This window comes from Strix aluco, chromosome 38, assembly GCF_031877795.1.
Source record: "Strix aluco isolate bStrAlu1 chromosome 38, bStrAlu1.hap1, whole genome shotgun sequence".
Taxonomy (NCBI): Eukaryota; Metazoa; Chordata; class Aves; order Strigiformes; family Strigidae; genus Strix; species Strix aluco.
The window spans coordinates 631557-645814 of record NC_133968.1 but is presented as its reverse complement, the minus strand read 5'-3'; the positions used below and the strand labels follow the sequence as shown (position 1 = coordinate 645814).

The following is a 14258-nucleotide window of genomic DNA, read 5'->3' as shown; positions in this document are numbered from 1 at the left end:
TTGTGCAGCCTGTTGAATATGCATGAGCTGGGGTTGCCAGGCTGGGGGCTGCGCCGGCCTGGCTGGGTCTTCCCTCCAGCTGCTTCTCGGGGCGGGGGGGCGCAGACTTTTTGGGGTGCTGGAGGGCTGAACCCGGGGCCAGTTTGGGGCAGGAGTTACGCCCCCGGCCTGCCCAGAGCGTGTGGCCCTGCCACCACCCTGCTCCTGTCCCCAAGCCACCGGGGCTGGTGGGGGACCCCAAATCAACCTCCTCTTGTGGTTGCTGCCCACGGGGGGGGTGTGTGTGTGTCATCCGGGGGGTGACGGGGCAGGGACAGGGTGCAGGGCCCCCCTGGGGCCTGCAGAAGCTTGGGGGGGGGCTTTGGTGGTCACAGCTGCATCCAGATCTCCCTTTTTTCCCCAAAAAATGGCTGCTGTGCCCCCACCACCCCGGAGGGGTTGGCCCTGCCAAGGGCCCCCCCACATCTGCACCTTGTTCCCCAACACCACACTCAGCCCCAGCTAATGAGCCAGAGTTAATGAGCTAATTACGGGCAGATTTCTGGACTGAGCTGGAAGGGAGCTCAGCAATGGAGTAATGAAGAGGTGGGGAGTGGGTTTGGGGGTCCCACGGCGGGGGGGTGTCTCCCCTGTCCCCTTGCGCTGCCCTGGCTGTGCTGGTGACACACTCACCCTGTGAGTGTCCCCACGGGAGCACGTGGGGCTCGAGGCAGGCTGGGGGGGGGGTGGGGTCGGAAGCCCTGACCCGTGGCTGTGGGGTCGACTGACTTCCCCCCCCCCAAAAAATGGGTCCTTAGTGTGGCAGCTGCATCGCTGGGGGTGGGAGTGTGGGGACACCCACGTCTCGAGTGGCGGCTGCACCCGGCGTGGATCCCCCGTGGGGCCAGATCCCCACTTCGGGGACCCCTGGGCTCTCGAGGGGGGGTCTCAGAGGTGAGCACCCACCCCTCAGTCCCTGCCGGGGCCTTCCCCACCCACGGGGGTGGGGACACGGGGACGGTTGTCCCTGCGGGTGCTGCCCTGTCCCCTTCACGGTGGCAGCCAGGCCGGTGTCTGTCGCGTAGAGCCTCGGAGCACCCCAAAACCCGCGGCGTGGGGGCACCGGGGGTGGGTGGGGGTGGGCTTCCCCGTGGCTGCCCGCGTGGGAGCCTGTGCTGTTCGTGTCTGTCCCCACGCGGTGGCACTGTGCGACCGCGACACGGGAGGTGGCGGCAAAACCAGGGCGAGGATGCTCAAAGCTTCGGGAGTCTCGTGGAGGGGGTTCAGGGTGGGCACCCACGGGCAGAGCTGCTAGGAAGGTTTGGGGTGGTCGGGGACTCGCTGCCGTGGGTATGGGGCGCGCTGGGGGGGGCTGGCAGGAGGTGGGGAGCCGTGAAGGGGTCGCATCCTCCCCGGTCTCCATAGCCGTGGGCTGTGGTGAGGATGGAGATGAGGATTTGGGGTGTCTGGGGGGGCCTCCGTGGGGGATGGGGGTGCTGGGCCCGGCGTGGGGGGTGCTCGGGGGTGGCTGCGGCCTCCAGACCAGTCTGGGGGTGCGGAGGTCCCCAATACCAGTACCAGGGTGGGGGTGAGCAGGGGTCTCCGGGGGCCCTGCTCCCCAAGACCAAGTTTCTCTGGGGATCCTGCCCCCAAACCGGGGGTCTCTGGGGGTCCTGCTCCCCCAAAGCAGGCGTCTCTGGGGTCCTGCTCCCCTAAACCAGGGGTCTCTGGGGGCTCTGCGCCCCAAGACCAAGTTTCTCTGGGGGTCCTGACCCCCAAACCGGGGCTCTTTAGGGGCCCTGGTCCCCCAAACCGGGGGTCTCTGGGGTCCTGTCCCCAAAACCGGGGGTCTCCAGGGGTCCTGCTCCCCCAAAACGGGCATCTCTGGGGTCCTGTCCCCCAAACCGGGGCTCTCTGGGGTCCTGCTCCCCCAGCCCAGGCCGTGCTGGGCAGCTCCGAAGGGAGCTGGGTGGGCCGGTGCTGTGTCGTGCCGGATGCGACCAGCCCAGCCCGGGACCGTACCGAGTCGGGCAGACCCGCCCTAAACCGGGGGCCGTACCGGGCTGGCCCGGGGCCAGCGGCGCCGACGTCACTCCGGAGCGGCGCCGGCCCCGTTATAAGGGCGAGCGCGGCGCGGGGGCTCCGCAGGCGGCGGGGGCGGCGCGGCCGGTGCGCGGTTCGCCCCGGCGGGTCCCGGTCCCGGTCCCGGTCCCGGTCCCGGTCCCGGGGGGTGGTGGGTGGCGGAGGGGGTGTGGGGGGGGTGTGATGGGCATGCGGCGGCGACGGCGACATGACGGTGCCGCTGCTGAAGATCGGGGCCGTGCTGAGCACCATGGCCATGGTCACCAACTGGATGTCCCAGACGCTGCCCTCGCTCGTGGGGCTCAACGGTACCGCCGTGTCACGGGCCGGTACCTCCGAGAAGATCGTGAGTCGGCCCGGTACTGGGGAGGGGAGCACCGGGAAGGGGGGGGGGCAGGTACGGCGGGAGAGGGCTTGAGGGGGTGGTGGGGAAGGGAGGGGGGGGATGCCCGGGCTGCGGCGCGGAGCTGCGCCACCGGTACCGGCACCCACCGGGCTCGGGCGGCCCCGGGATGTGGAGCACCGGGACCCCCCTCGAGCATGGGGACCCCCCCCTCCGCCTTCCTCTGCCCCCCCCCCCCCCCCCCCCCCCCCGCCCTTCATGGGCACCCCCGCATCCTCCCTTCCTCTGGGTAAGGGCGCACCGGGCCCCCCCCGTTACATGGGCACCCCCCATCCTCCCCGGCACGGTGCACCGGGGAACCCCCCCCAATTCACGTGCACCCCCCATCCTCCCTTCTTCCGAGTAGGGTGCACCAGGGACCCCCCTGACACGGGACCCCGCCCCTCCGCTTTCCACCCGGGCATATCTCCCCCCCCTCCCTCCTCTGGGGATTCCCTGGGCATGGGAACCCCCTCCCCGGGCAGGGCACACGGGAACCCCTCCGGGGCATGGGGATCCCCCCTCCCTGCCTCCTCCCCCCCCCCCCCCCCCACCTCGGCAGAGTGCAGCGTGGACCCCCCCGACGGGGGTTGGTCTCCCCTGGGAGCCGGGGGCTGGGGTTGTCCAATGGAGGAGCCCCCCCTGGGTAGATGGGGGGTTCCTTGACCCCCTGGTAGACCTGAACTGGGCAGTTCCTGTGGGCTGGGGGGGGGGGCGGGGGGGGGGGCTGGACCCCCATAGGGCCCTGCTGCTCCCCCTGGCCAGGGGGACTCTTGGCCAGGGGAAGTGGGTGAGCCCCCCCCAGTTCACAGGACTCTGGGGAGCTGGTGGCTCTCCCCAGGCTGGGTGCTCCCCCCCCCAGGCAGGGGCACCCCAATTTTCCCCTGGGGCTCTCTGGGCTCTGGCTGGTGTCAGCCCATCGCATGTGTGACGTAAAAACAAGTTGGGAGCAAGCGGGGGGGCGGGGGACACACACACACACGCTTGCGGGGGGGGGAGATTTTTGGGGGACACAATGGCAGCGCCAGGTGATGCTGAGGCAGGAGCGAGCCCCTGGCGAGGGCTGGGCTGCGCGGTCGGTGCCGTGGGGCCTGGCTGGTGCCCAGCCGCAGCCGGTGATGCCGGGTGGAGGCCACGATGGGGGCGGGCGGCACGTCCTTTTGGGGTGAGAAAACCCCCTCCGGTAGCCGGAGCCTTCCTGTGTGGGACTGGACACCCCATTGGGGGGGGCCGTGGTGGGGAATCCTGCCAAGGTGGGTGCTCTGTGCTGTTGCCAGCGCTGATCTCGGGTGGGGGGGGGAGATGATGGGGTTTGGGGGTTTGGAGGCAGCAGCTGCCCGGCTCCGTGTGCCCCCCGAGCTCACCAGGCTGCTCCCCCCACCTTGGCTCACGCCAGCCCCAACCACGCGCGTCTTTCCCCGCAGCCCTCGACCCATTCCGCAGGAATCCCTGGGATCCCGAGGGATTTTTCTCAGGGTGCCGTTCCCAGCCGGGCTTCTGCGGAGGATGAGTGCGGCGGCCTTCGTCGCTGCAGCCCTGCGCGTGGTGGTGGGGTCTCACCGGGTGCCACCAAAGAGACAATCATGTTGCAGGGCAATTAGCGGCGCTGGGGGTAAAGCGGGCGCTGCTCTACCATAATTGGCTGATGATTAGTGGCTCCTTGGTCTTGGCTGTAAAATCATTAATCACCGGGAAGGCAGAAGCGCTGCTCCTGCGGCTGGAACGGGCTGGCGCGACCGCCCGCGGGAGTCACCGGGACGACGGGCCGGACCGCGGGCTGCCAGTGGCTGCCGCTGGTTGCGGAGCTGATCTCCCGCCTGGGTTTAGCAAGGCAGCGCTTTCCCCCTGGATGCTGGAATGAGCCAGGCTTACCCAAAAGCTGGTGCTCACCCCGCCCCTGGCTCTGGTTTTGGGCACGGTGATGCCCGGCGCGGCCTTTCGCTGTTGTGCGGGGACTCTCGAGGCCCCTTTCTAGCAAACGGCGGTTCCTTTTCAGCTCTGAGGTCCAGAGCCGGAGTCGTGTAGGCCTGACCTTGGTGCTCCCCTCAGCTCAGCCCCGGGGTCGCTGGCTCCTGGGGACCCCCACTTGCCGTTGGAGGAGCAGCACCACGCTCCGGCGATGGAGAGAGGCTGGAGCATCCTCTGCAGCGGCTCCATCGCTTGGCCCTTGCCAGAAATAGGGGGGCAGAGACACGGGGCGGCTCTTGCCTTCACTGCTGATGCCGATTCGGGGTCTCCTGGCTTCGAAGGGTGCTCGGCCAGACCCCCCTGCCCCCCGGCTGCAGCAGCGGGGCTTCCCGGATGCTTGGAGGACACCCCGGATGCTTGAGGGACCCCCGTGTCCCCCCAGAGAGGGGTTGGGGTGTTCTGACATCCCCCCCTGCCCCTCCACCGGGCACCAGCTCTCTGGCACCGCGGCCGGGGGTGTCAGCAGTTTCTCCTCTCGCGGGCTGCGAGCAGGCAGCTTTCCCGGGGAGCTCTAATTAATAACCCAGTGACAGATTGCACAGGCTGCGTTTAACCTAATAATATCACCAGGAGCAGCAGCCGCCGCCACTGCCAGGCCCCCGAGCCGCAGTGGGCAGGCGCGGGCAGGGCTGCCCTCCACCTCCATCCCTGGGGGGTACCCGCAGGGCGGGGGCTGGATGCGCCCGCGGAGCTGCAGCGGGAGAAGCATCTTCCCGGGCTGTGGCTCTCGCCCACGGCCGCTCGCCCGCATCCCACGGCCGCTCGGGATGGACCCCAGCGTTTCTGTGCCGTGTGAAGCCCGATCTGGCAGGCAGAGGAGCTCTGCCAGCCTCCAAATCGGTGGCTCGGAGCGCTGCCTGCACGCATCCTGCCTGCCACAGGCTGCTGCCTGCCATTAATTATGCATTAGCCCTCTATAAAGTATTTATGTCTGCCTGCCGCTCAGCCGCGGCCAGAAGGGTCCCGGCTAAAGGGAAATGGCTCCTCGGTGACTGCGGATGCTCGGCCCAGGTTGCTCTTGGGTTTGCTTTGGGCTCTTTCATTTCTGTAGCTTTTTTTGGGGGGAAGAAATGAAGCTTTTGGTGTGCAGGATGCTCCCAGGATCCTGGGGGTGGGAGAGCGGGTGGTGCCTGTGCTGGCTGCGGGTGCTTGTGCCATGGGTGCCATTGCTGTGCCCGGAGCAGCTTGGGGGACCCCTCCTGCCATGGGGACCCCAATTTTGGGTGGGTGGGACTGCACAGTGCCGTGCATTCAGTCTCTCCCAACGAGTATATCTGATAATCGTGCATTGGATTAATTCACCTGCCGTAGCAGCGAGCGACCATCACGACACCGGCCACCAGCACGACACCGACCTTCCTAAGGGCTCGTTATCCCACGATGTGGCTCGTCACCAGCCGGGGCTGCCGAGGGCTCCCGGCCCCCACGCTGGCCCAGCTCCATCTCTGCTGCGTTGGAGCTGGGCTGAATAAATCCTCTATTTACCTCCCTCTGTGATAACTCAGGAATTTACTCGGTTAAGGGCGAGTTTTACACCGCCACCAGTTAATTTATTCTCATTGCGCTGGAGGTTGGAGAACGGTGTTTAGCCACCGCCGTGTCCAATAAATCCCTTCCGATGTGAAACATGAAGTTAAACCCGCTGCGTGTAAAGTAAAGTATCGTCCCTGGCTTGTTACAGGGAACGGGTCATTTATCTTTGCCTGGCTCGGTGCAGAAGGCGCTTGGAGAGCGATGAGTTTGCTCTTGATTTTCATAATTAATAATTATGAATTACCCATGAAATGCTAAATGGCCCGGCGCAAAAACACCAGCTTATGGCATGAATAAATCAGGCAAAGGGAAGGGAGGGGGGTGGGGGTGGATGGTTCTCTGCTCTGTTTTTTGGGACGAGTGTGCTGGGACCCAGCTGAAACTGGGGGGCGGCGGGAGCCTGTGGTGGTCACCCCCATCCTCGGCTGCGTTGGGAGATGGAAACCAAAACCCTGAGCCTGGATCCGCCTGGAAAAGCCGCAGCTGGATGCAAAAATCAGCTTTTCAAGGGTGGTGGGGCGCTCAGCCAGCCGGGGATGCCCAGGTACCCCCCTGGGTGCCCATCTGGGGGCCCATCGGGTGCCCACCCGGGCAGGGATGTGCTGGTGTTTCCCTGCTGCTGTCAAAGGCACCTGAAATTGGAGGGGAAGGAATTAGCTGTTTGTACTCGTAGCTCTGCTCCCCTCGAGGGATGAGACAGCCAAGGCGGAGGAAATTCCTGCCTAATCAGCTCAATTAGTGGGAAATAACACTAGTCTGGGTCTGCGGGAGGAAGAGGAGGGATGCGGAGCTGGCTGGTGGGAGATGATGAAGAGCGTTTCATCGTTCTCTCCCATCCCGCAGCCGGCGCGGGACCCGCTGGGAAGCTGAAATCTCTGTATCTGGAGCAGGTCACTGCGGCAAAATGAGTCTTGGAGAGGGGGAAAAATATTAAATGACCTGGATAAAAACCCAAAAGGAGGGAAAAATGCAAAGAGGCTCAGAGCTGATGGGATGAGAATGGGTTTTGGAGGAGCTACATGGGAGGTGGCGGCGAGCAGGGCAGGGCCGCGGGGCTGTGCCGTGGCGGGATGTGCTCACACCGGGCTTTGCCGGCGCCGTGCTGGGATGGAGACGGTGACAGCGACGGCTCAGGGTCCGCTGGGCTCATCCTGGTGCCGGGACGTTGCTCCCTCGCCGGCTTCTCCCAGCCAGGAGTCGGCAGGAGGGAAGGATGCTCCAGCGTTTTGCCGCGGTTTTGGGGAAGCCTGGGCACGCGTGGGGAGCCTGACACAGGCGTGCGAGTGGCTCCAGTGTGCTCGGGGGCCCTGACATCTCCCCTCCTCTCTCCCACAGACCCTCTTCCAGAGCCCCGACGAGGGCTGGCAGGTTTACACCTCGGCGCAAGCCCCCGACGGCAAATGCCTCTGCACGGCCGTCATCCCCGTCCAGGGCACGTGCTCCCGCGACCTGCGCAGCCACCAGCTCCGCCAGCTCATGGAGAAGGTGAGCGCTAATTGCCATTACCGGCCTAACGATGTCATTAATTTGAGCGTGGGAGGATGCACACACCCAGCAGCGTGGACCTCCGCGGTGGGGGATCCCCCTCCGGCGTGGGTGCAGCCCCCGGCGGGGTGGGACGGGCTCGTCCCCTTCCCTTGGGATTCGCGGTTCCTTCGCTGTTCGCCGGGACGAGCGTCCTCAACGCTCCAGCATCCCGCTGCGCCAGGGAGCGTTGGTGTCCTCCCGCGTGGCCGGTGGGAAGGGCCTCACCGTGGCGCCGCCAGCACGTGGCCGTGGCCTCGCCGCATGTAGCGAGCCCGCGGGGATGAAATCAGCCCGGAGAGAAATCCCAAACGGGCTTTATCCGTGAGCCAGATGGTGTTTAATGGAACCTGGGTGGTTTCCGCACAGGGGACAGGTGGGTTCTCACGGGGGTTTCCACGCTCCCAGCCCCTTTCCCGTGGGCTCTGCAGCGATGCCGGCAGAAGCCATTAGCATTCCCCTCCCCACGGCGCAGAGCCGTGAGCCTGAGCAGAGCTCATTTAATTTCTCCCTGGTTTTTACACATCCGCACGGGCGGGCACACCGCAAACCCGATTAAACTTTTATTATAACGTGCTGCAAAAACGCCTCTTATGCAGCTCCCTTCTGAGGTGGCGGCAGCACCGTAAATACCAGCGGGGCTGGCGCTAATAAATAAATAACCGCTTGAGGAACATGGTCACGTTCGCGTCATTTGAAAGCATGGAAATAAAATAACTTTGCTGGCTGCGGCAGATGAAATTAAAGAAGGAAAGCTCATAGACCAGGCTGGGAAATGTGCACTCGGGTGGTTTAAAAAAACAAATAACAGCTGAAGCAGGATGAGTAAAATGCATCATTTTATACATTAAAGCTGCAGGGGGAAGAGTTTTCTCGCAAGCGTTTACATAAACGCCGGCGTGGCGGAGCGGGGAGCGGCTCGGCCGCTGGCTCCCTGGGGATGGGGACACCGGGATGGGAACTCCCCACCAGCACCCCTGGGCTGGTCCTGGGGGCTGCTCTCCCTTCCCCATCCCCTCTCTGCCTCTGCACCCCAAATTTCTCCAGCTCAGGCCTCTTCGTTAGCAGCAGGGGGCTGTGTTAATTAGACCGAGGGCTTTATCACCCCCCCCCTCATCCTGCCATGCAGGTGCAGAACATCTCCCAGTCGATGGAGGTGCTGGACCTCCGGACCTACCGGGACCTCCAGTACGTGCGCAACACCGAGTCCCTGATGAAGGGTTTGGACTCCAGGCTGAAGGTGGCTGCTGAGAGCCAGAAGAGCCTCAACGCCAAGAGCTTCCAGGTGAGCCCGCGCCCCCCCCTCCCCACCCCGATGCCTCTCGCACCCCGTGGGCAGCCCCCCCCCGAGGGCGTGGTGCCGCATGATGCTACGATGGGGGTGGGCGCCCTGGGAGGGGTCGTGCTTTTGGGTGGTCGAGCATCCCTGGGGTGGTCCCAGGGTTGAGCATCCCCGTGGCACGTGCAGGATACGTGCGGGTGCCCGGTCACGCAGGGCAAAGCGACCCGGGGCTACATCCAGGTGCTGTGGGGGGAGCTGTGCCGGTGGCAGGACAGCAGGGATGGCCAATTCCCAGCCCATCTGGCTGCGAATCGACACCTTTAATTAAACAAAAAGCGGCTCTTCCCTGCCAGAGCCACGATTTCCACCTGACGGGTGGCAGCCGTCAGCGCCGCGTCCCGATCGATGCAGCCTGCGCATCAACGCTCTGCCTGTGCTGCAGCGGCTTCGCGCCCCCAAGAAATCCCATTACCACCCCCCCGCCGGGGCACTGGTTTATTTTGGGAGCCTCAAGGCTTCATCCTGACAGCTGAAGAGTGTTTCTGTCTGGGGAGCGGCTGGTTCTTGCACTGAAATGGGCCGGAGGATGCTCGGGTGGACGCTGGGTGCTGACAGTTGCAGAGACGAGACATTGATTAAACATCGGAGCCGCAGCAAATGTCTCGGCTGGTTTAATCACAGCAGGAGATGCTGAGCCCCGTGACCGGGCTGCAATCCTGCCGAGCCACGGGAACGGCGGCCCGGGAACGCTGCCCGGAGAGAAAAAACCAGGAGGGAGGAAAGGCGTTGGCGAGCCGGGCTTGTTCCTGGGGAAAACCACTGAGCCGTGGGCTGGCGAGCAGGGCCGGGGGCCGTGGAGCGGGACGGAGGTGCCGGCTGTGGATTTACAGCGTCCTTGAGCGAAGGGGACTCGGCGGAGCGGCTCATAGCCAGGGCCGGCTCATTGCCCAGCTCCCCCACGCCGCTTCCCCACCGTGCCGGGGCACAAACCCAGCAAGGCCCATCGTGGCTGATCCAGGGTGCTGAGCCTTTACCTGGGTGCTTCCAGGCCGTGCCCAAAGTGCATCTTAACCATCTCCTTATGCTAAAATAAGTGGAGATTTTTAAACCCTGGACCTGTTGCTCTTATTCCCCCGGCACCGTCACTGCAGCATCCTGCATCCCTCCATCGCTCCGTGCCCAGCACCCCACCGGAGTGGGGGATCTCACCCGCAGCGGGGCCGCATCCTGCTCTGCGGAGCGAGGCGATGGCATCGGCTGCGGGTGCTTCATTAGCTCCCGCTCCCCAGGAGCTTGGAAGATGCAAAGCCTTGTAATTGTTATTAATTACCGACCTGGGGAATAGGGCTCGTTTGTCTCTGTGGCGCTGGGTGCTGGAGGGCTCCTTGCTCCCCCCAGAGGGATGGACAGACAGACAGCAGGCGTGGGAGCGAGCACCAACTCCAGGCTGTTCGCTCTTTATCCAAATTTTTTAATTTATCTCCGTTAATTTTTAAATTTAAAAGGGGGAGGTGTTTTTTTTTTTTCCCCTTGCGCCCCTGAAACAGGAGCTCAAGGACAAGATGACGGAGCTGCTGCCGCTGATGCCCGTCCTGGATCAGTACAAGTCGGACACAAGGCTGATCGTGCACCTGAAGGAGGAGGTGAGGAACCTCTCCGGGAGCTTGCTGGCCATCCAGGAGGAGATGGGGGCCTACGACTACGAGGAGCTGCAGCAGCGGGTGCTGATGCTGGAGGCGCGGCTGCACGCCTGCATGCAAAAACTGGGTATGATCCCCCCTGCTTCGGCTCTGCTCTGGGTGGGCACCCAGGTCCCCCGATCACAGCAGTGTCCCTGCCCGTGCCGGGATGCCCGGGGTTCCTGCCTGTGCAGGCAGGGCGGGCAGCCAATGCTGCCAGCTTCCCCTGTCAGAGAATCCAAGCTGCTGCTGCTGCTGCCTGCAGCTGCCGGGCGCTCTGCCTGCGTGCTGGGCCTCCTGTTTTGCTGCACTGCTGATATCTTCCAAATAATAATAATAATAATAATAGTAATACCGGCAGCCCAGCGTCCTCCGGTACGTGCCAACGGGTGTTTGTGGGTGCAGCTGGGCCCTGGGATCTGTGCAGAGCCGCCTTTCCTTGCTCAGGAATCGCTGCCAGAGCCCAGTGGTGCCTCTTCCTTAAGCACCCCCCATCCTGCTGCCCTGTTCCCCGAGAACCTGGGAGGTCCCTGGGGTGAAGGGGAGCCCTGGTTCCTCCCCACTCGGTGCGTGATGCCCACGGGACCCGAGGGAGCTGGGCAACGTCGTGGTCCTGGATTCCCCCCCCTAACCCCGAACTCTGTCCGCCCGCCCCAGGCTGCGGGAAGCTGACGGGTGTCAGCAATCCCATCACCATCCGAGCGTCGGGCTCCCGCTTCGGCTCGTGGATGACCGACACGATGACGCCCAGCGCCGACAGCCGGGTGAGTGGCACAGGCACCGTGGGGACGGGGGTGGGGACAGCCCTGCCGGGGCTTCCCGTGGCTCCTGTGTGGCTCTTTCCGGGGTGTTTTTCCCCAAAACCCTCCCAGACCCAAGCAGAGGTGAATTTCGTGGGTGGGCAGCTCTTCTGGCACGCTGGCTGTGAATTTTTGTGAAACCCCAGCACTCCTCGGGCACCGTGTCCCCTGAAACCTGCCTGGCTCGTGCTGCCGCATCCCTCCTGGCTGTGCCTCCACAGGGACCCGTCCCTGGGGTGCACGCTGCCCGCGCTGCCCGTGCACCCAGATTAGACGCTCACCGGGGTGCCCGTGCCTGGGTCGACGCTCGCCGGGGCGCAGACCCTCTGCTCCGTTGCGCGTGGGGCACTCGCCGCCTCTGCGGAGCTCTGCCAAGTGCTAACGGAGGCAACCGGGCTGCCGCGCCGGGAGGCTGGGCAGGAGCTTCCTGGGAGTCTCGGCAGGCTGGGAACTCAATCAGGCTGGGTGTTGCTAACGAAGCACGCCCTCTTATTAAAAATTAGCCAGGCATTTGATCTGCAGAAAGAGCAGAAAACATGTGTGAAGAGGGAAGCCAGAAAAATTGCGTGTCCTGGCGCGTGGCAGCAGTGTAAAGGGCTGCATGTGCTGGGGGGGGCTGGGCAGGACGTGGGCTGTGTCCGTCTGTCCTGGCAGCCCATCTTGATGGGGGTGGGGGCCCCGTTTTGGCCGGGCATCCCTGACCTGAGCCCGCTGCAGGTGTGGTACATGGACGGTTACTACAAGGGTCGCCGCGTCTTGGAGTTTCGGACCTTGAACGACTTCGTGACGGGACAGAACTTCGTGCAGCATCTCCTGCCGCATCCCTGGGCCGGCACCGGCCACGTGGTCTTCAACGGGTCCCTCTACTACAACAAATACCAGAGTAACATTGCGGTGAAGTACCACTTCCGCTCCCGCAGCGTGCTGGTGCAGCGCAGCCTCGCCGGCGCCGGCTACAACAACACCTTCCCTTATTCTTGGGGTGGCTTCTCCGACATCGACTTCATGGTGGACGAGAGCGGGCTGTGGGCCGTCTACACCACCAACCAAAACGCTGGCAACATCGTGGTGAGCCGGGTGGACCCCCAGACGCTGGAGGTCCTGCGTAGCTGGGACACGGGTTACCCCAAACGAAGCGCCGGAGAGTCCTTCATGATCTGCGGCACGCTCTACGTCACCAACTCCCACCTCGCAGGCGCCAAGATCTATTTTGCCTACTACACAAACACTTCCAGCTACGAATACACGGATATTCCCTTCCACAACCAGTATTCCCACATATCCATGCTGGACTACAACCCGCGGGAGAGGGTGCTCTACACCTGGAACAACGGCCACCAGGTCATCTACAACGTCACGCTCTTCCACGTCATAAAGACGTCGGGCGAGCTGTGACCCCGCGCTGGACTCCTCTGCTCTCCCTCCCCAGCTCTTTATTTTTCTACACTTCAGCCTTGGCCATTCTCTCTAGGGGATGGAGCCTTCCTCCTCCTCCTCTTTGATTTTTATTTTTCTATATTTCTTTGGTTTCTTCCCGCGGTTCATGGCGCATGGATCTCTTCTGCCTTCATTTGAGCTGACCTTGGTCATTTTTTTGGTTTTGGTTTTTTTTTTTTTTTCCAATTTACATCTTTATTTTGATGGCAAATAAAAACGGTCTCTTTGACGTTTGATGGGGCTTGTGCTGATATCTTTTTTTCCCTGATTTTTAAAAAAAATATTATTTACCACCTGATGGCTTGATTTCCCCCCTTTTCCTGTATCCTCTCCGCTGGCGGATGCCGGCAGCCGGCTGTAATCTCCAGCCCTCTCCTCCAGATGTGCACCGGCAGCCAGCAATGTTGTTTATGGGCATGTTTAATGCATGTGGGTGCGGCGCTGGGGAAATTACAGCAGCGCTGGGCAAGGCGAGGAGGAAGGAAAGGGAAATTATAGTGCAACTGCGGCAAGTCGGGGGGGAGCGGACCCTGCAAAGCAGGGAGCAGACCTTGCATGGGTGGCTCACACCAAAATAAGCACCCAGCAAGGTTGGGGCAGCAGGATCCTGGCCCGGGGGAAGAGGAGGAACCTGCTGTCCAGGGAGGGATGGAGATGTGGAGGAGATGGAAGGGGTCAAGAGATGGAAGGGGTGGAGGAGAGGTGGAAGAGATGGAAGAGATGGAGGAGATGTGGAGGGGTTGGAGGAGATGGAAGGGCTGAAGGAGATGTGAAGGAGATGGAAGGGATGGAAGAGATGTGGAGGAGAGGTGGAGGAAATGGAAGGGATGGAGATGTGAAGGAGTTGGAGGAGATGGAAGGGATGGAGGAGATGTGGAGGGTTTGGAAGGGGTCAGGAGATGGAAGGGATGGAGGAGATGTGGAGGGGATGGAAGGGGTCAGGAGATGGAAGGGGTGGAGGAGAGATGGAGGACATGGGGTAGGAGGTGACTAAGGGCAGGAGGGACACAGGGCAGGAGGAGGCTGAGGGACTGGTGCTGCCTGAGGCTCAGAGGCAGCCTCGCCACTCAGGTAAACCTCCCATGGGCATGATAAGGCCTCATAAAGCTTAAAATGATGCTGTAAAATCGTGCTGCAGAGCTGTGATTCCCAGGGCTACGGCTCAGCCTGGACCCTGCAGGATGGATGCTGTGCAAACTGGGGGGGGGAGTGCAAGCAGAGACACCCCAAACCTGGGCAGAGATCTGCGTGGGGATGCTGGCAGGATGGGGACAAGGATGGGGAGAGGGACAGGGCGCGTTCAAGCCCACAGAGGTGACATCAGCCCTTTTGATTCCCCACTGCAGCCCTGGGACCTTTGCAGGCTTTGGGCAGGGGATGGGGGGGGCTGGTCCAGCCCTGGAGCCCCATCCCCACCCCAGGAATGGTATCATGGAGCCGGCGCCTGGGTTGAGAGCATAAAATTGAAGCTGGAAGCACCTTGTCACGTTTATTCTCCTCTTGACAGAGGAGTGGGGAACAAGAGGATAATCCTCGTTAATCCCTTCAGCTGCTTGTGTGCGAGAGGAGTGGGTTTGGAGAGCTGTGATGAT

General features: G+C 63.1%; 1 protein-coding gene across 2 annotated transcripts; it reads left to right on the top strand.

Annotated features, from left to right (window-relative positions):
- Nucleotides 1–2261: 2261 nt before the first annotated feature.
- On the top strand, nt 2262–12900 carry OLFM2 (olfactomedin 2). 2 transcript variants are annotated; one of them, XM_074810656.1, is made up of 6 exons: nt 2262–2407; nt 7280–7429; nt 8598–8753; nt 10298–10517; nt 11087–11193; nt 11947–12900. In XM_074810656.1, the coding sequence occupies exons 1-6, from the start codon at nt 2270–2272 to the stop codon at nt 12622–12624; spliced, it is 1449 nt and encodes a 482-aa protein (XP_074666757.1). In that variant the 5' UTR covers nt 2262–2269; the 3' UTR covers nt 12625–12900. The 2 variants fall into 2 exon arrangements, with proteins under 2 accessions (XP_074666757.1, XP_074666758.1); XM_074810657.1 differs by lacking the exon at nt 2262–2407 and adding an exon at nt 5159–5422.
- Nucleotides 12901–14258: the final 1358 nt, after the last annotated feature.

Excerpts from the sequence above, each read along its gene's own strand:
- OLFM2 (XM_074810656.1), top strand. The coding sequence starts at position 2,270 with ATGACGGTGCCGCTGCTGAAGATCGGGGCCGTGCTGAGCACCATGGCC. Across the intron at positions 2,408-7,279 it reads CCGGTACCTCCGAGAAGATC|ACCCTCTTCCAGAGCCCCGA; the intron begins GTGAGTCGGCCC and ends TCTCTCCCACAG. Across the intron at positions 8,754-10,297 it reads TCAACGCCAAGAGCTTCCAG|GAGCTCAAGGACAAGATGAC; the intron begins GTGAGCCCGCGC and ends CCCCTGAAACAG.